Raw genomic sequence first — 23,230 nt, 5'->3', positions numbered from 1 at the left:
TTCCTACTGACTCCTCTACACCATTATTGAAGTGCTGAGGAAAACATGTCATTGAGTTCGGAGCCAGAGCTGTTGTTGTGATTAATCCTGCTCACATGGCCGATCTCTGCCAAAAGGAGATCACTGAAAAAAGGTGACAAAGACAGTGATTTCCTGTCAGCAAAGAGTACGACAGGGCTGTCTAGAAGTGATGCAAATGAGGGAAACTTTCACCATGGTTTGTTTGATCCACTCGGAGCCACAGCCCGCCGCGCCAGGGAGCGGCACAATGGAGCAGCAGCACACCCAGAGGAGAGAAGGCGCTGCACCTTCGCGAGGGCGACAGCCTCCAGGAGGGAAACCAAAACTGCTGCTGGAGGTTTTTCCCTCCACTTTTTTTTTTTTTTTTTTTTTTTTTTTTTTTTAAAGGTATCCTTGGCTTTTGAGGTGCGTTGTAATAGGATTTAATACCGGGAGCCGCTTCCTGCTGATGAAATGATTTTAGTTAACCTGTCCTAAAGCCGCATCAACTACATTTCTCCAAAATCTCTGCGCTGCTACAGAAGTAGGGGGGTTTCCATCTATCTGAGAAGTTATTAGTTCAAGACTTACGGCTTAAGCAGTTCGGATTAAAAACAACATATATCACTTGTAACCAAACAGGAAAATACAATTTCTTTTATTTGATATTTTAAAATGTTTAGTTAATTTTATTCTGAACATGCTAACAGTCTGAACAATCATGCTCTACATATTTGAATGGGGTTTTAATCTAACACAATTAAGTTTTGCAATTAATCTTCTGAGGGAAATGGAAAGAATTATCATTAACTTTTCTGCCTAGTATACTCATTCCTAATGTCCACATTTCCAGTAAATGCCTACTTGCTTCATTTTTGAACATTCAAGGTACAGAATTACTCAAGTTTCCACTAAAGGGCTCATTAGCGGAGTGTAAATTCTTTGGGTTTGATCCTCCAGAAACGGCACATGAATACAGCTGAAGTCAATGCAAGTTCTGTGTACTCAGAGCTTATGAGATCAGACTCACATGCAGTAGATTAAAATGAAATAAACATGATACATTTGGCATTAAACTGAGCTATTACCACAGTACAAAGAAGTGAGAGTCCAAAAACGGGGGGGCGGGGGGGGGGAGGATGCTCCTTTCAGTTTTTTCTTAGTTAGTTGATAGAGCATCAGAGGACAAATAAACTGCAAGTTGTGCATTCTGTGACTGCCATCCCATCAAACACTAGTTGATTTTCAAAACCATTAGCTAGTTTAAGAGTGTAAAGCTGAAATCATTTAGGGCTGTGGGGGTGCACAGAGAGGAAAACGAAGGACAAATAAATAGTCTTCTATTTTTGCAAGTCTTTGCACTAAAATCTCGGAAATCTAGGGAAAATCAGCATACATATTCAGAATTTTTTTTTTTAAATGGCTGTGCTACTCCTCTTATATTAAGGGCAAAATACAACATAGTTAAAGAGAGTTAATAAGGAACCTAATAAAAAACCATGAAGCTCCTGGAATATTACAAAACAAAATTAAGTTGAGAGTTGACATAAATCTATATTAAACCTGAAAATATAGTACTGGGAAAATAGTCTAACCATGAAAATACATTTTATTTTCCCATATGCAATTTTAGCATTTATATATTATGTTATGCTGCTTTAATGTATGCTTTTCCCTTCCGATTTACCTGTTTTATCATTGTGCCTTCCCATTCATAGACTCCTTAGGGGCAGTGATTACTGTTGGTAATAGTGATACCACAGCAGGTTCCCTGGCAGAGGCGGCTTGCTGAGCTGGCTCAGAGGTGCAATTACTTGTCAGCTCAATAACTGAAAAGAGGGATCTGTGGGTTTAGGAGAATCCACCAAAATGCAGAGAGTGCAATTAGCAGGTTCATGTTTGAAGCTGTAGCTGATAAAGAATGACTAAAGCAAGACCTGTGTTTTCATAACACCCCACATCTTTGAGGTATTCTGATAATAATAGCTGCTTGAATTTCTCTTTGCAGATTTCTTTCCCTACGGAGTAGAAAGGCTGTGTTCACAGTGAAGTGTAAGCAGTGCTGGTGTCCCATTGCTGTGAGCACTAGACCATCCAGCACTCTGTACGAAACCCTCCAAATAAAAAGAGTGTCACTACTGATTACACAAGAGATTTACTGGGATAGTTTAAAATATATGTATATATATTAACGGTGTTTCTGAGGGCATGATTCATTCTTTTACTTGAGTCTCTGAAATTAAGAATGATAAAGACCTACTGATTTATCTGACCTCTCTTTTTGTAGTGTAGAATTGTTCCCTCAATTACATTTGCTAATGTTTTCTTTTGTCTACTTTTAAATGTCTGAAATTATGGGGCTTTCAACAGTTCTTTAGGAGGTTTTTATATTTTATTTTTCCTTTGAAAGGCTAACAGATCTTAATGCTATTCCTTCAAGCCTTTTATATTACCTGCAAATACTCATCCTGGTTTATGGACACTCCTTAGCTATATCTTAACCAAACTGCACATTTCTAGTTGCTTAACTCTTTCCTTCTGTTTTTAGCAATTCACTTGCTGCTTTCACTGGAAAGGTATACTCAGAATATTCACTGTGAGAGGGTAAACAATCTGTTTCTACCCTTCTTCAAGTGGTTTTGCAGTTGTCAGTACTTTTGAGATGGGGGCTCTATTAGTCTGATGCCATCACTGTGGAAACTGTAGAGCAAACACACAGTCCCTTTGACATAAACTTTCTGCTTTCAGAAGTGTCACACACATCATAAGACAGAATTTGGTAATAATGAGAGACCGTTACTTCCCATTTTGGATAAACAGTATTCCTCTTTTTGCCACCATACTCTACTGGCAACTAAGTCATAAATTACTGCCCTCTTTTATTATTCTCACTATGCCTGACCATCTATAATTAGTTTTAGTGGCTACATTTGGATACCAGGAAAGGAAGTATCCTAAATAGCACCCAGTATACTTGGGCTGGCTGCTTATGCCCTGTTGCTTCTCATATTGATGGGTGGATTTTTTCTAACCTTTGATTTATGCTTATTGATTTTTATTTATTTATTAGTGTAGGACTAAAACTAGTAGCTAGATTAGGCATGGTACAAGCTGGTCATATACGAACAGGCACTACCAAAACACACTGTTTTAGACTTGCAAGAAACTTTTTACTGAATTATGACATTGCTTATTTCTAAGCCTAGACAGGGCCAGGACTGTTAATGTGTGACTAATCTGATTAAGTATTTAGAAATTTAGAAAAAATACATTACTGAAAATAAGAGATGATTGACAAATCAAGAAACAGAGATTATGGAATTAAACTCACAGGCTAAAATAGTTGAGACCTGGACCGTATTTCCATTCCTAAACATATTTTAACTTGTTTGGCAACACTTTTTCACCAGGTATTTTAAATAAAATGACTAAAATTAAAATAAAATGAAGGAAGGACATCAAGACAACAGGATGCCAAAGCAAGAAAAAACTAAATTATATTTAATATATTATCAAATTGTGCAATCATAGAAGAAAGAAAACAACTTCTATTTGACCTTGAACGTACCATTTATTCAATAAGAAATAAAAAAAAGCTAGAGGGTAGTTGTTTCTTTTCATTATACTGTTGCTGATTCTGTGGTTAGTTATTAATTTTATTTTTTATGATTCACAATCTGCTCTTTGAAATATGCCATATGCTCAAAGCAATTCAAGGATGACAACTGTCAGAATTACTCCAATAAAAATTGCCTAAATGAGGAAGATTTACTGCAGCCTGATATTTCTGTCAAAAGCCCCTCCTTTCTTTTCCCCACTACCCCTCATTCCCATGGACTATAGCTTCTCAGACACACAGTGAAGCCTGAAATGGTTTTACATCAAATCCATGCATTCTGGCCAACTTCCGGAAAGTACTCTAAAAGAAGTGACAAAGCTTTTGGGCTAATGCTACCACGATAAATATAATGTGTGTGTGACTGTGTGTGTGTGCATGTATATACACATCTTCTGTAGATACATGAAGACTCTCTAATCAATATGCAAGTCCAAAATCATTTTGCTGAAATCACAAGTGTGATGACTTAACATGACAATGTCTGCTTTATGCATAACTAATAAAATTAAATTGGAAAAGTCCTGCATTCTGGCAGCAGCAAACCAAAATCAAGGCAAATTTCTTTCTTCCCAGAAGAGGTCTGAAAGGTGGATAAAAATCCAGCTGAAAGCTCCAATCAAAACACATTTTGTTAAATGCTACCATTTCATTTTTTTCCTTCATTTTGTTTCAGTCTATTTATTAATGCAGTTTCATTTATTTCTATTCATCTTGAAGACAAATCTTTGTCCTTCTATAGAATTACACCAAATAGAATGTGATAAAGGGAACTTTCTTGCAATTATGATGTCGGTGCAGCCTGTCAGCGCACAGGGGATGGAAATGAGGTTGGGGACAGGGAAGGGAATTCTAATAGACACCATGATACATACAATGAACGCAGCGATATCCTGTGAGAGAAAGACTTGTCAAGCTAATCAGATCTTCTATAGCTAGGTAAAGGCAGTAACGGTAGCGCTAACCTTGTAAAGATGCTGCTGCTGCTCCTCTGACATCATCAGGTCATGGCTGTCCATCACGATGGATTCCATGTCAATCAGCCAATCCCAGAGCTCCTGGTATTCTGAATCAAAGTCCAAAAGGCTGTAGATAAGGAACAAAATGTATTATGCATAAATACGGTGTAGTTGTTAAAATCTTGTATTAGAATAATATATTCTTGAAAACTCATGATGTTCCTAGTTATATTTCTAAAGAGACATTCTGTATTTATACAGAGTGGAGGAAAATGAAAACTGAAATCCAATTTAAGCCAGTGCCATGACCTAAATTCAGCGGCTGATGCCAAATCCTGACAACTGTTGGCATACTGTATTTGCTTCAAAATTTCTGAAATAGAAATCCCCCATAGATAATGTTGATTAATGGTTTTTAAAGTGCTGACTTTATATTGAGCAAACTTTGCAACCATCTTGATATAATTCATATAAAAATATTATTTTCATAGAAAAATGACTCAATCCATTCAGCTATCCCTCTGCTGTCTATCTGCCTATCTCTGTAAATATCCTACATTTATTTTCATGGATGAGTAGCTAGCATTTCAACTTAACGCCTTAAGATAGGCTTGAGTGAATATGGTAAGCCAGTGAGAACTAAGGCCAGATACAGTATTAGACAGGTGTTCCCTACAGACATGTAAGAAACAAAGGTAAGGACAGGAAGTCAAAACAATGAATCCTTGAATAGCCAGCAATCATTAAAATTCAAAGGAGGATCACTACGGTTTTCAACAAAATAAATCATTAGAATAAGGAGCTTAAAAGGATTAATGTGATTCTCTATTGAAAGCCCAGTGAATAAGTAAGGCATAGCTTCTTCTAAAATACCATGGTACAAGACAGAAGGTACATACTAAAAACTGCACATTCGTCAAAAAAATACCCCTTGAAAAGGGATCTTCAAACCTCCAAAACTGGAACTAACAAAAGCCTTGTCAGTAGAATAAAAAAGCCTCATATTGATCAAACAATAATACATGTTCCACTAAAGCTAATTTCTCCAATTATTAAAAACTTTTTTAGCTTTCTGCATCTTTAGCAACACCATTTAAAAAAAAAAAAAAAAACAGTATTTCAACAGAGAAACAATGAACTAAACATGTTTTTAATGTTATCAATACTACAGCAGTTTCAGTTGTTATTAACTAGAGTACCATGTGCATGGTAATTTTGAAAGCTTATATATAAAGTTGTGACAAGTAGAACTGTCAGAAAGAAAGAAAGAAAGGAGAAGGAAGAAAGAAAAGCCATTTGCCTTCTGTGGTATTATTTTCAATGAGTTGGCAACAAAGGAAGTCTTGTATAATGTACAAGTGTTGATTCCTGTTTCTGAAGTAACTCTTAGTTTAATCCACTGTACTCTGTGTACTTTTACTCCTCTTTCAGAAGCCATTTGGCTCAGATATCATTTTGAAACTAAAATAAAACTAAACTCCATTTTGAATACTGTATTTGCAGAGATAGTGAATATCCCTCCCTTCCCCTGAAAACAGTACAACCACACTGTCTCTTCAGTATCTAGGGCTCTTTTATTCCCCTTCTGTTCTATCCAAGTATTATCCAGCATCATAAAACTGACAAGCAGTTATTAAAACATATGTTTTATGATATAAGAGGCTTGATTTCATCTCATGTAAATTAGTACTGATTCAGTTGGACTTGGTCAGTTTTCACTCAGCAGTGAAATATTTGAATTAAGATATGAAGTTAACTGAATCAAATCCTACATCCAATGTTCATAGCCTTCTGCTGCCAGAATGGGATGGGATGCCTTTGGAGACTGCGCCAGGAAGTGGACTGGGATTTCACTGTAATGTGCAGAACACATGCTGGATCCAAACACCTGCTTTGTATCTATAGAACCACAGCTTGGTTACAGTCCAAATTTGTCCATTTATTGGTGTAAGAGAATGAATTGATCCTTTAAAGACACACAAAAGCACTTTTCCCTGACCTTTACAAAACCCAAATAAGCACTAGGAAACAGCTGGACAGTTTGATTTCTAGCTAATGTTCTAAAAAGCATCTCAACCCAAAATAAAGAGTGAGAGAAACAGTATTAATTTGAAAAAGTCCAAGAAGGGATGCAGGACATAACAGGGATTTATTTTTTTCCCCATAGTTTAGATCCTATGTCTCTTCCTTTTTTTTTTTTTTTTTTTTTTCTGGGGGGGAGTGGGAGGCAGGTATTAAAATAAAGTTAACTGAGACCATTTTTAAGCGAACTGTCTATTGCAGTTATTTTCCTGATCTTGAAGACAGTGAAGTCAGCATAAAAAGCATCATCAATATTTTTTTAAAAAAATTGCTATATTCTTAATAGTTCTGAAATAACTCTGATTAAATAAATAAATAAATAAATAAATAAATAAATAAATAAATAACTTTGTTTTTAAAATGAATACCTCACATATAAATGGTAAATACTGATTACTATTAAATGTTATTAAGGTGTTAAAAAGATATTCAGAAAATCCAGCAAATGTAGGTTCAGTGACAGGTAAAGATTAAAATGTACCTGTCAGTATTTCTGTGGTATATTGAATATTTCTTTTATATTGAGAGTCTTTTTTTTGTTTTTTTGTTTTTTTTTTTCCTGAGCTTAGCAAATCTTTTTCATATTGCCACAGGCAGAATCAAGGAAAGCATAACTTCTGAAATACTGGGTCTGTGTTGCAGATGCAAGAACTACAGAAAACGTCTAATTTTGGTAGATTATCCAAATCCACTGATTGCCAAAAAAAAATAAAAAAATAAAAAGTTAGGACATCTGTGTACTGGGGAAATAAAAAATCTCCATTAAACATACCCAAACATTGACAACAAGAAGGCTATAACGTTAGTTAAAGGGCAGGAAACTACAGCTTCCTTAATACAGGTTTTGTTGGTTAATGAGCTAAAATCATTAGCTACATAATAACTGAAATGACATTAAGAAGTATATTTTATCTTGGTAAACAGGGAATCAGATATGCAGAGTTGCATGTCTAATCCCTTGAACCCTAAACATATTTCTTAAAATGTGGACATCAATTTATTATTTTGAATGAAAATTCATGAGCACCTTTCTCATGAGAAAACCAGCTCGTCTGTGGCATTAATAAATAAAAAGGCATGTGAAGCTATTTCCATCAGCCTTTTTCCCCATGTTTAACACACACTTCCAGTTTGTATTATTTCTTTGACAGCATAACTCACATGCTATTTAGAAATACTGTAAACATACTGAAATGCCCGCCAAAAAATTTCATCCAGACAAAAAGTTCTTTCAAGTTTCTGGGTCGTGATTTTTTGAGAACTCCTCTCCATTCACATGTTTCTACTAGGAGAGATCAAAATTCTGACCTTAACAGCTTTAAAATCATAGTATATTCCATACATACAACCCTCTCTATCGTCATTGCAACATCCATGCTCTCTGCAGGACATCTAATTCTTTACACAATAACTGGCATCCCCTTATTCTGCCGGTACTACCTTACCTATCTGAGTTTAATTGTTTCCTGCACAAAGTCACCTCCTAAATCTTTCTCCTCACTATATAAACAATTCTATATCTACAGTAACACTTGTTCCCGGTGTAGGCACTCTTCTTTTTAGTAGGCCAAATGTCCACAATTGCTAACAGATAGATACCCTAATTTTCCCAGTTATCTGAATGGCCTGTTCTCTGTAGAGATCTCAGTTCTCCTAGTAACAGATGCTGGCTCATCCGACTACAGAATTTCTGTCCACATGTTTTGTACAGTAGGGAAATACTGAATAAACCTTATTTCAAAGAGATATATCTGTAGGTAAAAAGCATTTCCTTTGTGTTCAATAACTCAGACTGGTTCAAATGTTTATCATCTGAATTTAGCCCCCATGTTTTCTATAATGGCCAAATACATTATATTGTATCTATGTGCCTCCTGTCTGGCCCAGAAAGGTGGCCACAGCACAGAAACAGGGAACACCAGTAGATCACCAGTGCTAGTAATAAGCATGAAATTACGAGTGTAAATGAATGCAGCTAAGAGCTTTACTATCTGCTTTACACATATGATACATAGAATTACAGACTGGATTTTTCCATGAGGCTTAAAGCTTTATAGCCCCTATCCTCAATAAAATCAAATGTCTCTTATTGTCTTATGTCCCATGCAAAATTCCAACCTCAAATCTTGCTCATATTCAATTCCGACTGCAAAATTATAAGATGTTTTTGAACATTTAGCCCCCAGTGCACATTTATATACATATACACACCAATTCAGAACAAATTATTTTTATGGTTGGCAATAGCTGCACTAGCGTGTTTGAGAATCTGACAGATTTCTGCATATGTAATCAAGATCTCAGTAATCCTACATAATTAGCCCACATCAACTTTTCTAAAACAGTCATCTTTCCGTATAATAAGAGGGGATGTTTACAAGGCTCATTTATCTTTACAGTTGGTAATTTAATAAAACTATGTTTCCAAGACCTCAACATTGAGTTAACAATTGAAAAAGGAAGTTATCGGGGTAAGAGCATCTTGGTCAGTGACTTTCCTTGAACACAAAATTGAAGGTAAAAGTTCTACTGAATTTTCTGGTTACAAGAAAACTTGTATCCAAATGAGGATGTACCCAAACAATGAGAACTAGTCAGCTCCTTTGAACTGCTTTTACCCCATACTATTATGAACTCACAGGGCTGTTCTTACGTACATTTAGAGGAACTAGCAGTTAGCAGATACGGTTTTCTAAAAGCCTCCTAGAAAAAGTCTTAAACCAGAACTACAAAACATTTTCTTTGTTGTGAAAAAAAGGAGAGGCAGCCATTCAAGACTCCATTTCAGTGATTAATCTGTCCAAGATTCTTTCCTCAAGTTGTCAGTAAAGGGTTTCTTTTAATATTTATATTTATATATATACATATAGGCACTTACATGTATAGTGTATGTGTGTGTTTACATTTATTAAGTCAGACTGAGATGACCAACTCAAGTGAAAACAGTTAAAATTGCAGCTTTCTAGATGTGCAAAACTGGGATGCTTAAACTGGGAACTGTAAGTTCACTTACATATATGCATGTGCGTATATATTTATACGCACATATATATATTTATTTATAAATATATTATATGTATATATTTTTTTATATAAAGCCTCATATTCAATTTTCCTAGTCACTAGTAGAATTACGGTTAGAGAGAATTGTCTTACAGTGATGTTAACAAGTTATAAAGACATTTCCTTAGAAGATGCTAAGAAATCAAAAGAAATAAAGACATAACAGGAGAAAAGATTGAATGAAAAGACATTACATTTATTTTTAATCAAATAATGGATTGCTATTAGATAGTGTTAGGTAGTCCCATGAACAAACCATGAATTAGATAAATTAACCAGAACTCATTGATTTCTGCATTAATATATGAAAAAAATAAATATATAGAGAGACTTTTCCCCTGCTTCTTGACCCAGGAAGAAAAATCCTGGTTAACTAGAAGCAAGAAAAAGTATATCATGTAAAAAAAAATACAGATCAGTGAGAATAAAACAACAAAAAGAATAGTTCCCTACCCATTACTTCCCACTGTGTGAACTTTTGACATATCAGCAAACTCTTCCTTTCGCTTGCTACTACTGTTGTACTGCTCGCTGTACAGCTTTAAGGACATCTGTTCAACAGCATCTCTTTGTGCTTCCAGATAGCATAGCTGAACCTCAGCCTAGAGAAAGAAAAGAAAAAAAAAAAAAACAATAGATTTTTTTTTATTATTATTTTTAAATTCAGAAAGAATGCATTTAAAACAGCTTTTGGATTGCAACAGTTTTAACACAGAGGAGAATACACACCATCATTTTTCTCTTTGCATTATAGTAAAAAAGGTTGAAGCAGTAAGTCAGATAAAAGTACAGTGTATTCCCAATTGCTAGAACTGAAGTATTTAGATAACTATAATGGCATGTGCTAGGTAATCTATGAGATCTATACCCCATCAAACATTGCATAAAAATGTCTGGATGTTAATGAAAATTAAATTAGAAACGACACACTATGTCTGAACAGGTACATGTATAAACATTTCTCAAAGGCTTCAAGACTGATCTTTTCAACACATTGCCCGTGCCTTGTAATTAATGAAAATCATATTGTTGTAGGCAGTTTTAAGTAGTAAGTGTAAACGAAAACAAGCAACTTGGCATTATTCACACTCTGCTTTCCCATAGCTGGTGTCCATGATTACTCAGCAAATTTGATTGCAAATATAAAGGCAATAAGTTAGAAATGGTGTTTTCCATCAAACTCTGCCTGGCCAGAAGAATTTTGAATAATATTTGGCATGATAACTTATTGAAAAGACACTTTATTTATTGCAGCTGTGGTGATCAGTTTGATTCTGCAACTCAGAGAACCAGATGATAAGAGGATGAAATCTGCTATGTGCCACACATCTGCTATGTGCCCTAGGAACAGGGAAGAGAACAGAGGGTAGAGTAAGTTCAAAAGCACTTGGGGACCAATATGCTGTTGTTTTCTTTTAATATGCTTCAGTGAAAGAAAAACACATTACGAATTCTGACAATGCTTCAAAAACTGCTACTTCTGTGTTACTACATACTCATTTCTATTAGTAGGAGAATGCCTGCTGAACTATTTGGTACCATGGCAAGTAAACACAACGAGCATGGAGGCAATTCTGTGCAAAAATTCTTGTATTTTCTGTGGCTGTAGACAGGTAAGTGAAGAGTTTGCTTGGTTGTTGACAGCACGGCAGAGTTACCAGTCTGTGGAAGAATGGTGGCTATAAAGAGAAAGCAGGGAAAGAGCTAGAGTAGAGAAGGAAAATGTGCAAAATCCAGACTCAGGAAAAATGTAGGCAAGTGAAGGGAAGCAGGCACTAAAGAATGGCAGTGGAGAAAGTCTGAAAGGTTCAAATGGCTCAGTAACAGTTGTATATATTTGCATATACCTTACTTTAGCATTGATGCAATTTTTGCTGAGTAATAATACAGCTATTTGGAAAACCCATTTCCTTTTCAATTTTTTCTTCCAAACACTTACAGCTTCTTACAGTGAAATTCATTATGTTTGGCAGTAAATCCCAATATGTTTTTAGAAATTAAACAAAAAAACTAGCAAACTTTCCAAGATAAAAATCCCAAGTAAAACATGTTAGTGCATACACAAGCAGAATACAAAGTTTTCATATCTAGTCTAAAACAGTGAAAATGAAACCATACAGGGTTACCCATGAAGAAGCATTACTGGCACGCAAAACTAGTTGGGACTGTTCTAGTTAGTCAGAGTAGGCTGCTAAGGTTGGAAAGAGCTATAAAACATACTACTTTTAGAAACTATAATTGGAACTGTGGCTTATACAACTCAGAAATGACCAAAAGAAGCAATAAACACATGCCATTACCTTCCTGTTCCCCTCCTACCTCCAAGTATCTTTTTCTTTAAGGTGATAAACAATCTCCTTCTCTACAGGGATTTCTGATTAAACTCCTTTTTTGGAAGTATTCTTCACCGACCAGGATAATCTTTCAGCTGAGTATTTTGTACTGTCCACATAAGAATAAATTAAAAGAGGAAATTGATAGCCTTATTAGAAAGGACTTATTCAGTTTGTTTTCATTTTAGTTATGATTGGGCATGACATTTACAGTCTCATGCCTTAATTTGAAAGATTGATAACTTTCCAAAACAATTGCCTTTATATATATATATATATATATATATATATATCTTATATATATCTTATATATATATCTTATATGACTGTTTTAAGACTAGAATTGAAACCTTCTGGATAATTTAAAGCAAACAATTTCACTGCTTTTCAAGATGGACTTGGAAGTGGAGACAAGTGATTATACTTCTTGCTTTATTCCTACGATTTTTTTTCTGATCTTTAAATTATGTACACAGAATAAAACCCAACACTTCCCCTAAGTAGTCCAAAAGCAGGAAATTCACAGGTAATTTAGACTCAGTAACCTCCCATATATGAATTAAATCTCAGCCTTAATCAAACACATGCTATTTCGCGAACCCTTTTCTACTGAGGATTATGAACTCCATTAACATCACACACTATGAATCCTGAATACAAGTAATTTTGTCCCAGTCCTTGTAGCACAAAAATACGATCCCTCTATAAATCAACTATCTCTGTTTTTAAACCCACTTGCTGTCTTCAACTATTGCAGATACTTACAGCAACTCAAACTTGGGCATTATAGAGTTTCAGATGTATCTCTCTGATTTCTTGTCTGTATGAATTCATCCATCTCACTGTTGTACTTAAGCATTTTTTGTCCCTGTTCTACTGATATCAGCTGCAAATCCAAAGAGGCTTTGAAGACCTCAAGTAGGTATTGATCAGTTTAAGTCTCAAAAAGCTACATTCTGCAGAATCTGAACTAACTGGCACAAGGCACGATCTAGAAAACAGTACACAGCATGTATGCAGTAAATCTACTGTAGTTTATTTTCATCTTAAAATCTTTAATAAGAACGAAGGATCATTTTTGCAGTATTCTGGCAAAATAACAGTAGCATCTTTATTAATTGCTAACCAACAGAACAGCTACTTGTTTTACCCTCTAGCTTATTTTGAGAGTGCCTTTTCAGATTGCCCTACATATGCTTTCATGTTACTTAAGGCAACTCTAAGAACTTAATCTCTATCGCAAACACACCACTATAGATGTGGATGTCTAGCAAATCCTAAGAAAGCCTGCTAAGATATGCATCATTCCAAATATACGTAATAGAAATTGGATGGGAGGCAATCATTCATTTACTCTTAATACCCAAATGCTGAAGTGATAGACTGAACATACCAAAAAAAAAGAAAAAAAGAAAAAAAGCAAGGAATGATGCTCAGCAGTTGTTTTCCACTTCATGGTCCTCCTATCCTACAAGTGACATTTTTGCAATAAAGACATAATCACAAAGATGCTGGTGATGGGGTAATGGTTTGTGGTTTCGTTACACAAACTCTAATCGTCACTGTCCTACCAAGACGGAATGAGTTTACAAGATTCAGTTGTAAATTAACCTGAGATATTTCCAATAATCAAATGACAAAACACTCTGATTTTTCTGAGCCTGGAGGACCCAACATCTGTACATGACTATGAAAAACAGTAGTCTGTGGGAAAACAGTGAACATTTTCTACACTTGTGCCAAATATTCAGAGTTCTAGTGATGAGTTAATAACTGCAAATATTTTTAAGGCTATCTTCAGAGAGCTCATTTTCTAAAAAGCAAGAGCTTATAAATAAACTGAGGGAGCCTGGCATACAGACTCTACTCCTTAAGACTGGCTTTGCATGACAACATAGAACGTCCTTTACTACACAGATCACTATATAACACGAAGGGGTAATCAGAGACAATACCAATCAATGAAAATACATTGTATTTCTTGTTAGACGTACATGTTAGAATGACCTTATTCTGAAGAGGAGAAAGACAAGACATGGGATAACGGCTGTTACCATGGGAGGAAGGAGATTGAAAGGTTATATAGAGAATGGCAAATGAGACTCAAAATTTACACCAATGTAAATTAAGATAAGAACTCAGTGTTATGTTGTTGTGCTGTAAACAATTTTTATATTGGAATGTGCTAGAATAAATATCTCTGAATTTGTGCGGAAGAGAAAGTGTTTTCGAACAGTTTCCTAGGGATCATGTCTTTTGTTAGGAACTACATTACTGTAAGCAAACTATTCTTTTTTAAATATACAAATTATACTATATTCACTTGACTTTGAAAAGGGAGAAAAAGCTGTACCACTTGTACATTACACTGTAATTGCTACAGAATTGCATATGAAATACAGGCATAATTTAATTTTTCTGCCATTGGTTAACCTTAAACTGTATAAAAATATTGTCTCAACTTAAAGCACAAGTTCTAGCTTTCCCCAAAAATGGAAGCGGTCAGAGGGCGTTATGCAGCATGTAGACTTAGAAGGCTCATCCGCATGTGTAGTTTATAGAAGTACAAGTACTCAGCTGCATCCTTCTAAAAGGATGCATATCCCAGCTTGGTACACTTTGTAATTCAGTATTACAAGGATGTTTGGTACATCCTTGTAATTTACATCCACAGATAGAATTGGGAGTAATTCCTTACCAGAATTAAGTAAATCAATGCATATGACCACATAAATGCTACTTTCAAGCATTTTTTTCTGTTTTCTGACACAGTATTCTGGTTATCTGTCCACATTAAAAAGTGGTGGAGAAGGTCTAATTCTAGGACACGAAATGACTGGGCTCTGTCTGCAGCTAGTGAATAAAATGATATTGCAGAGTACACAGCTCAAAATATATTCCATGGAGATGCAGCTGATAGTTATTTGGCAGGCAAGAATTTGTCCAAAGACTGTACAGACTGATCATCCACTACTCCATCCCCACAGCCAGCCAACATGTCTTCTGCTTCTGGAAACACTGAGGGTAGAAGTAGGACTTCCAAGAGGTTACTCAGGTATTTTAACTGGTATTCCCCCACCCACCTCCCCTTCCTCTGCAAAATGTAAACAGCGACCTTGCTGCAGTTTAATTTCTTCCTAGTCTGTTACCCTTTCTGCTTCTGGCTCCCCTGCCTTTAACATCCTTCATCTTGCAGACTCTCTTCAGGACTGAATCAGATTAAAAAATAATCCTATATCGTAAACTGTGTTGACTGAGAGCTGAACATCTGATAGTCTTATTACAAAGGACACACTGTGTTTTGATCATGCAGGAAATTAATTCTGTTAATCAGGGCATGCTTGTTACCAGTTAAAATCTTAGCAAAGTGTTTTTATCATCATAAATCTCAGAAATGCTTTTATATCAGTAATAACTTTATCACTGTATTTTTCAGAGTACTAAAACTATCACAACAATGTGAAACTTCAACACAGAAAAATCAGAATTACAAGGCAACAACATTCTTACTTATCAAGGTACTTAAACTCATTGTGGAGTTTAAGTAACAGCAGTAACCGCACAGTGAAGCCTGTCCAGAGGAGCTATAAAATGAAATTTTAGATAGGTTACAGCAAGTCAGGACTGCCTTCACAGGCAGTTCCCAGATCAGGAATTAATTCGAGAAAAAAAAGGGGGGGCAAGGGGGGCAGTAAATAACAGCAGTACATTTTGGAAGGTTTCCCTTGGCTTTCAGAACTACATAGGTGTTTTTTTTTTTGGCTATAAAGATTAGGAACATGACCTGTGACTTCAGGACAGTGGAGTGCAAATGCAATCAGTTGTGTGGCCTCAACAGTATTGTCTGACCAAATCCATGGAGGTGTCCTGACCATTGTGTTAATTTAAAATCAGGACCTTTGCTGTCTAACTCCTGATCGTCCCCCTGCCTTTGGTTCTGTTCAGTATAAAATTAAATACTCTACAGGAGAATGGCATGACCTGTGTTTCAAACAGATCTCAGCTGTTGATCCAGAGAAGTTCTCTTTATCACAAATACCAAAAAACATTGAAGGAAAGTATGAAAGGAATAACCTCTCCAGGACTGTGAATAGTTTTGGCAATAGCATCTGAAAATTGTGAGGTGAAAAAAAAATCCTCATAAGAATGAAAATTTAACAGTGGGCAATATATTTTGCTAGTTTTGTCTTGCAGGTCATCTCCAGCTACAGAACTTGTCAGTGACTGGCAGGATGCAAAAGAAGGGTTTATAATAACCAGGAACCAGGTGGAGAACAGGTTTGCTCCGACAAGGAAGCTCACACAGAGAGGGCTGGGATGACAGAAGAGTGTTTGCTAAAAACAGGCAGAATACACAAATTAACATATTCAGATCCAGTTGAATGCATCAATGTAATGGTTAGAGTGCATTTAATCAAAACTGTCACATGCCTTCCAGCTTTCTTCAGTGACACCTCTTGGAATGCCACCAGAATTGCAAGACCCAACAGTCCCGCTCCTACAAACTCTGAAGAATTCATCCTATTAAAGAAGCAATTTATCAACACAACCTTCTCCCGTGGTTTCTTTCCAGTCCTACAGAGAAAACAATTTGTTTTGGGAGGTCAGAACACAGATGTGCTGTATTTAAATACAAGTTTGAACACCTTTCCAGGCCAGCCTCAAGATCTCGAAGTAGTCAGGAAGAGGAAAGACTAGTTAGACACAGAAACCCTTCCCTCAGCGTGCTAAAATTGTAAACTTAATCTTAATTAAAACCTCCATTATTTGCACAGTTGTGATTGTTCCTACCATTCCCTTATTTGCACTTTTAGAACAATGAAGTAGCTTAAAAAGAGATTGTAGAGTCTGCTATCATGCAAAGCACTGATATTTCTAAAAGTCATGCTTCCCTAATAGGTTGGGGTACTAAACCACATGTACCAGCCATGCACCTAACTAGATCTGCAGGTCTGGGCATTCAAAATGGCTGTGCACTTAAGGTTGAAGGTACAAATGGTCAAAATTTAGGACAGCAAATGCATTCAGGAGAAACTCTGGCATGATCACATACCTTCCTCTGCCCCCATCCCTACAGTGATGGGCACAGGCATTTGTAAGAACCAACCAACCAACCAAACAAACAAACAAACAAACAAAAACGAGGGAAGTAGTTCTTACAAAACCAATACCTCCAAGGGAAAACTACCCGACACATCTCAGGAAGGTATGACTGAGCTAGTATAAAAATGTTATGGCCTTTTTTCATGGAAACTGCTCAGAGGTCTACTTTGTGCATATTTTGGAGGAATCTCTTCTCACCACTGGGAGCTGTACTTACTTATAGCAAAGTGAATTCTGATGACTAATTTGAAGAATTTGGCTTTCAAGTTACTTGAAATTGTTATATAAAAAAATCTCTTTTTGAAGTAAATATATGGTGATTATTCTTTAAACTAATGGTGCATGAATCTGCATTTACTTTAGTAATACACATTGACTTTTAATTACTTTTACCATACTATAGTAGTATTCCTGTTTTATGTTTTGATATCTTTTCATGAACCAAGATTTTTGCACATTTCTATTACTTATCATGCTGAAAGGAACCTACATAAAATGCAAAAATGACTATTAAGATGATATGCTGTATTAAAGTATGAAATGTTACACCAGATCATTTGTGAGCATGCTACATAGTAATTATTTTAAGTAGTGCATAAATAGTTTGATTTTTGCCAAGTGGCTCCATTTTAAACTTTTATGTTCTTGACAAATGTTTCATATTTATTAAATTAATCATTACAAAGATTTCATTTAACAACTTATTTGACAATTTCTTGTACATGCTAACACAAAATTGTAGAAATTTTGAGCTAAAATCTCTTTTGATTCAATATTTTGAATCTGATACTTTGAGAGGCTCAGTAGTGTCAAACATTTTCAAGTCCAAACTCCTACATACAGTTTACTTCTTACTCTCTTCAGATTCTTACTGAATGTTTATTTGACTTGTTCTGAAATTGAAGGTGATTCTTTCCACACCTAGAATATACACTAATTTGGTGTCATATTACTACTAGAGATGGGAATGTCTTCTTACTATACAATATATATATACATGTATATTTAAATTAAGATCACTATTTTCCTCTAACAGGGAGAAGTGGTTATAAAATATTTCTGACTTTTTAAATAGTGAACTGCTAACAATACCAAATTGCGCAGATAAGAACACAGGACTGTTTTCCCTGCAAGATTAAGGAAGAACAGGCAGACCGTGAAGATTGATAAAACCTGCACGTTACTTAATTAATGAATTTAACAAAAAGTGGGAAATGCAGGCTTAGTACGTTTCTCCATATATTATCCAAATCCTTTCCCTATCCAAATACTGTGCTATTTATATACATACATATGTATATATGTATATGTATATATGTTTTTGAGAAAAATTCAAAACTGAAAATTTGCAAAGTAATTTGTGAAAGTTTTTAAAAATACTAGCAAAGGCTGGAAATTACTGTAGCAACAGTAAAACAGCTTAATATGTTGATTCATACAGTTACCTTGCCATGTATAAAAAGCAAGCAGAAGCTGCTGCTCATTTGAATTGTTTATGATCCTCAGATGAGGAGCCTCTTGATGCACCTGGCACCTACTGAGGTAGAGGGAACTGTAAAAAGATAACTGTTTTAAACATAAAATATTTGTATTGCTGAGAGGTCAGCTTTGCCGCTGCTGACTTCACTGCAATTTGCATACTATTAAAGCATTACCCATAATGTTTATAAAATTTAATTTTAAAGCTATGCTGTTAAAGATGTTTGCTGAATTGTAAGCACCTAGGACATTTGGGAAATTTGTTAACACTTTGATAGTTACAGTATTTTAGCCTCAGTTTGCTTTTTATTTACCCCAACCTCACCAAACATACACTTCCTATTCTCTTCTTACACTTTATGACAACAAATTTTGAACACAACAACAAAAAAACACAAGTGTATTGCAAAAGTACGGTAATAGAGATAACTTCCTTTTTATTTTCAATATATTTAAATTTGTAACAATGTCACTAACTCATTTATTTTTTTTTTTGCTGGGGGATGAGATCCAATTATACTCCTATAGACTAGAGGTGATGGTTATGATTTTCTGCCTCACTCTAATACAGGCCTTCTCATTAAATCTTACAGCTCAGTAATCACAGTCATCCATTCTGTGTTTCAGTGCTGCATTCATGCTCACCTCATCCTCTTCCCCTGGATTTCCACCCTCCTTCCCCCTCCCATTCTCCCAAGACCTTTATTTACTCCCTGTCAGAAACTGCAAAATTAAAGATTTAGAATATGAAGATACAGTCTTTGCTTCCTGTGCCCTGCCAGACTATCACTTCACTCTAAATACACTTACTCTGGGAAGTACTGATATTAACTGACTTACAATGGCACATGAACTACAGTTCCCTTTGAAGTTTACAGAAAAGTTGTCTAGATGATAATGGAAAGGATGGAGTCAAGAAAGAACGACAAGAATTGCTTTACATACTAATAACAACGATTTAGTTATCAAAACACTGCAGAACAAGCACGCCTTTATACCATTCTCTAAAAAATTTAGCTTCCTAGGGTTCTAATAGGCTTTTCCTATGGCTCAGGAATGCACGGTAGCACTCAGCCCAGTGCCTGTATCCTTATTTCAAAGAGAATCATTCAAACCGACATCCACCCTGTCAAGAATCTTGACTTTGAGCTGCTAATGCAGAATAAAAATCAATATAAATTTTGATCATTTGATGAATATTTACTTCTTTCTTTGGAGCTTGGGGATTTAGAATTGAAAACTGCTGAATCAAGTCATTTTATTTTTTTGTGTTTGTGCCAACACCAATTTACTACCCTCCTGAAAGTTCCTGAACAAGATGTCTCATGTGGCATACATGTTGGTTTTTCCTGTCAATCATAACTGTGTGCCAGTAGGGAACCATAAACATTTTCCTTTCATACTCTTAGTTCTCCAAAAAGAAGTATTTTGATTACTTCCCTGGAAAAGGTAAACTTGTCTTATTTAGACATACTGTAGAATGCCTATGTCTATTTTTCTAGGACAGCTGCTGTGCCTATTTTGATACTATCTATTAAACATTTTATTGTCAGTATGAATTGCTTCCTACAAAGAAACAGTTTACATAAAGGATTCACTGCAAACAAAGCTCAGTAACACAAAACAGATAAAGATGTACATTGACATTATCACTTCCCCTATATATTTTCTGAACAACTGCATGGAAATTCTGACCAGTATAATTTACACCAAATGTTTGTGAAAATGAAGATAGCAGGAGATAAATAGATCCACAAGTGAGCAATTAAGATGTGACTCTAGCTTGCATTTCATCTTAAATAGAAATGTACCTTCAATCTTAATAAAGTGAGCTTCTAAAAAATGTATATGTAAAGCTCCTATGTTTCCATAGTGATGGGGGGAGTGGGGGGAGAAGAGGGAAAAGGAGAAATGATGCTTCTAAATTTGAAAAAGATCTAGATTAGTTTAACAAGAACTGTAAATGCAAGCAATTTTCATCTTGCAAAATTTTTTTATATATGACTCAGTGGCAGACAGGCTTTATCTTAAAGAGCAATTTTGTTGGTCTCTTATAAATTAAATAAAAGTGGCAGCAGCTGTCTTTCAGAAGGTTGATATAGGCTTGTATAGTCATATGACATTATGTAGACAGATGTTTTAAATAAAATAAAATATTTAGATTGCTAGATACCTTGCTAGATACAAAGGCAATTATAGGATGTCTTTGTTAAATTAAATTTCTCATTTTTCTGAGAAGAAAAAAAGGGAATTGTCCTGGAAACTGTACCAACAGGAAATGATCCTATATCTAAAACAGCTGGAGACTGTAACTAATATAAATTTACTTGAAAATAAAAATGCTGTATGCCTCTAGAGACAGGCAGCAACATGTAGTAAAAACAGATGTGATATAAAATTATTTTTAAAAAACTCTTTATATGTACATGTAAAATATTAAGATATGATCCCCTCATTTAGAGAGACTGTTCAGGGCTAAGACAAATTAAGAGAACAATTAAAGCCCCAAAATATAAAAATAGTGACATCTCTTTTCTAACAATAAAAACATTTTCTTGATAACTGCTGCCTTCTACAAAAGCATGACACTACTTTGACAAGGTTTCTAATGTGATAACATTTTATTACATTACCAAGACAAATTTTAGTGGAAACCTTTTATCTCAGCACTTTACGGTAAGTTTTCATTCACATCTACCTTATATGTATCAAATTTCCAAAAAAAAATTTAAAAGAAAAAACAATATCCAGCACTCAAATTCTTTAGATACTGTATCTAAGAAAGCTTTCCATGGTGTAAAACAGGAATTTTGCCACAGTAAAGACTGCACAACTGGGTCTTATGTTGTGGGTGTCTTACGAACCCTGATATAACAGACCACACATTCTTTTCTATATCTAACGCCATTCAACCAATTTTCTCCCTCCATTTTTGTTAAAAACATCACAGTATAACAGTCTGCATCCGACTCTATGCAGTTGTAGTTGTTTTTCTCTCCCAAAAACCTCCATTACAAACTCATCATGACTCTAGGCCAAAACCTGCTCAACTTATTAAGCTGCATCACTGAAGGTCTTGACTTACTCATAAAGAAAACATTATGGGAGTACATGCACCAAAACATATGAAAAAAACTTCTTTACAGGTATGCCTTTCAAACCATCATTGATAGTAATCTATTGTCAGAGGTTGGACTCAATGATCTTGAGGTCTCTTCCAACCTAGAAATTCTGTGATTCTGTGATTAAAATTTGCATAGCTTCTTTTTTCTGTGTATCCTTATAAAATGATACTGTAGAATCATATTACTTGGGATGCTTTTTATGTAATACTCTTCTATAATTTTAACAAACAATAAACATTTTTTTCTTTCTCACATATAACAAAAACAACCTTGATAAATAAAACCAAACCAGATAGTAAAACTACTATATAACAGTACACAGCAAGAGAAGCAAATGGTGTTTAAGATTCCTTTCAGAAAAAAAAATCATGTTAGATTGCTTTCATTTTTTTCCAGTAGCCTTAATTGGCTAAGTGCCTTTGGTCCAAGTAATACCCAGAGAGACTGAAACTCGGTAATCTTGTAAATACAATGATTTCAACAGATTTTCATCAAAGACATGACCATTACACAAGATTATTTCTCACTTAGAATGTAGTTAAAATTACCAATTTACTACAAGATTTATTTTTACAGTACTCTGGGCTAACAACACCCCTATAAGTGTGAGACATTTGGCTATTTTTAAGTAAGTTTAAACAAATACCGTCTAAATGTATATGAACAAATGTTTCAATTTTGAAAGGAAAAGGAATTAGGTCCAAAGCAGACTGAGAACTGCAAAATCACCCTTCTCAAGCTGAAAGGTCTAAATATGTCATATGTGTGTAATAAATGACTACATAATTGCATATTTCAGTGTTTTTTCTTCAAACAATGTTAGGAAATATAACTGAGATGACAATAACACATCACAGTATAATGCACATACCTGCTGCATCTTTTTAGCTTAAAACCTGACTCACAAAAATCCTATGGAAATTTGATATTTCTGCAGCTAAAATAAGATTCATATTGACTTTTGGAATCCAAAGTTCAACTACCACAAAAAAAAAAAAATCTGTCAAAGAAAGATGCACATTTCCATTAACCATAAACAAGACAGTAACTTGTGGCTGTACAGTTCATGTAAAATACATTATACTGTTAAAGAAGTTGAGTAGTACTACATGGTAATTCTGGGCACTAAGATTATGATGGAACTTGATCTGTTTCCAGATACAAACTAGTGTGATTTCTAAACCGCATAGCGACCTTGCAACACAACGTGGGATAAAGGCTCATGAAGGGAAAAGAGTAGTGTTTCCACAGAGGCCACATAGGAATTACTCTTGGAGATACTTCTGTATTATGTGTATGAACAAAATTTGGATCCTACCACAGAAGTACACATCCATACTTCATACTTCTTCATCTGTCCATGCCAAGAGAAGTTAGCATGCTTTTGAGCTTAGCTTCATTATAATTGAGCCATCAACATCTTATTGGAGCAGGCTCAGATTAAAAGTTCAAGTTTGGAGCCATCAGTAA

General features: G+C 35.1%; 1 protein-coding gene across 9 annotated transcripts in view; it reads right to left on the bottom strand.

The window, feature by feature from the left end:
- AKAP6 (A-kinase anchoring protein 6) overlaps positions 1-23,230 on the bottom strand; it is a 284,618-nt gene that overhangs the window by 81,058 nt on the left and 180,330 nt on the right. For all 9 annotated transcript variants that reach the window (XM_068684445.1, XM_068684446.1, XM_068684447.1 and 6 more), the window contains 2 exons: positions 10,174-10,322; positions 4,582-4,702 (listed from right to left, as the gene is read on the bottom strand). In XM_068684445.1, the coding sequence (XP_068540546.1) occupies positions 4,582-4,702; positions 10,174-10,322 (270 nt within the window). The remainder of the gene's footprint in view (positions 1-4,581; positions 4,703-10,173; positions 10,323-23,230) is intronic.

This window comes from Anas acuta, chromosome 5 (assembly GCF_963932015.1).
Source record: "Anas acuta chromosome 5, bAnaAcu1.1, whole genome shotgun sequence".
Lineage (NCBI taxonomy): Eukaryota > Metazoa > Chordata > Aves > Anseriformes > Anatidae > Anas > Anas acuta.
The sequence above is the reverse complement of the archived record's forward strand: the minus strand, read 5'-3'. Positions and strand labels throughout refer to the sequence as shown.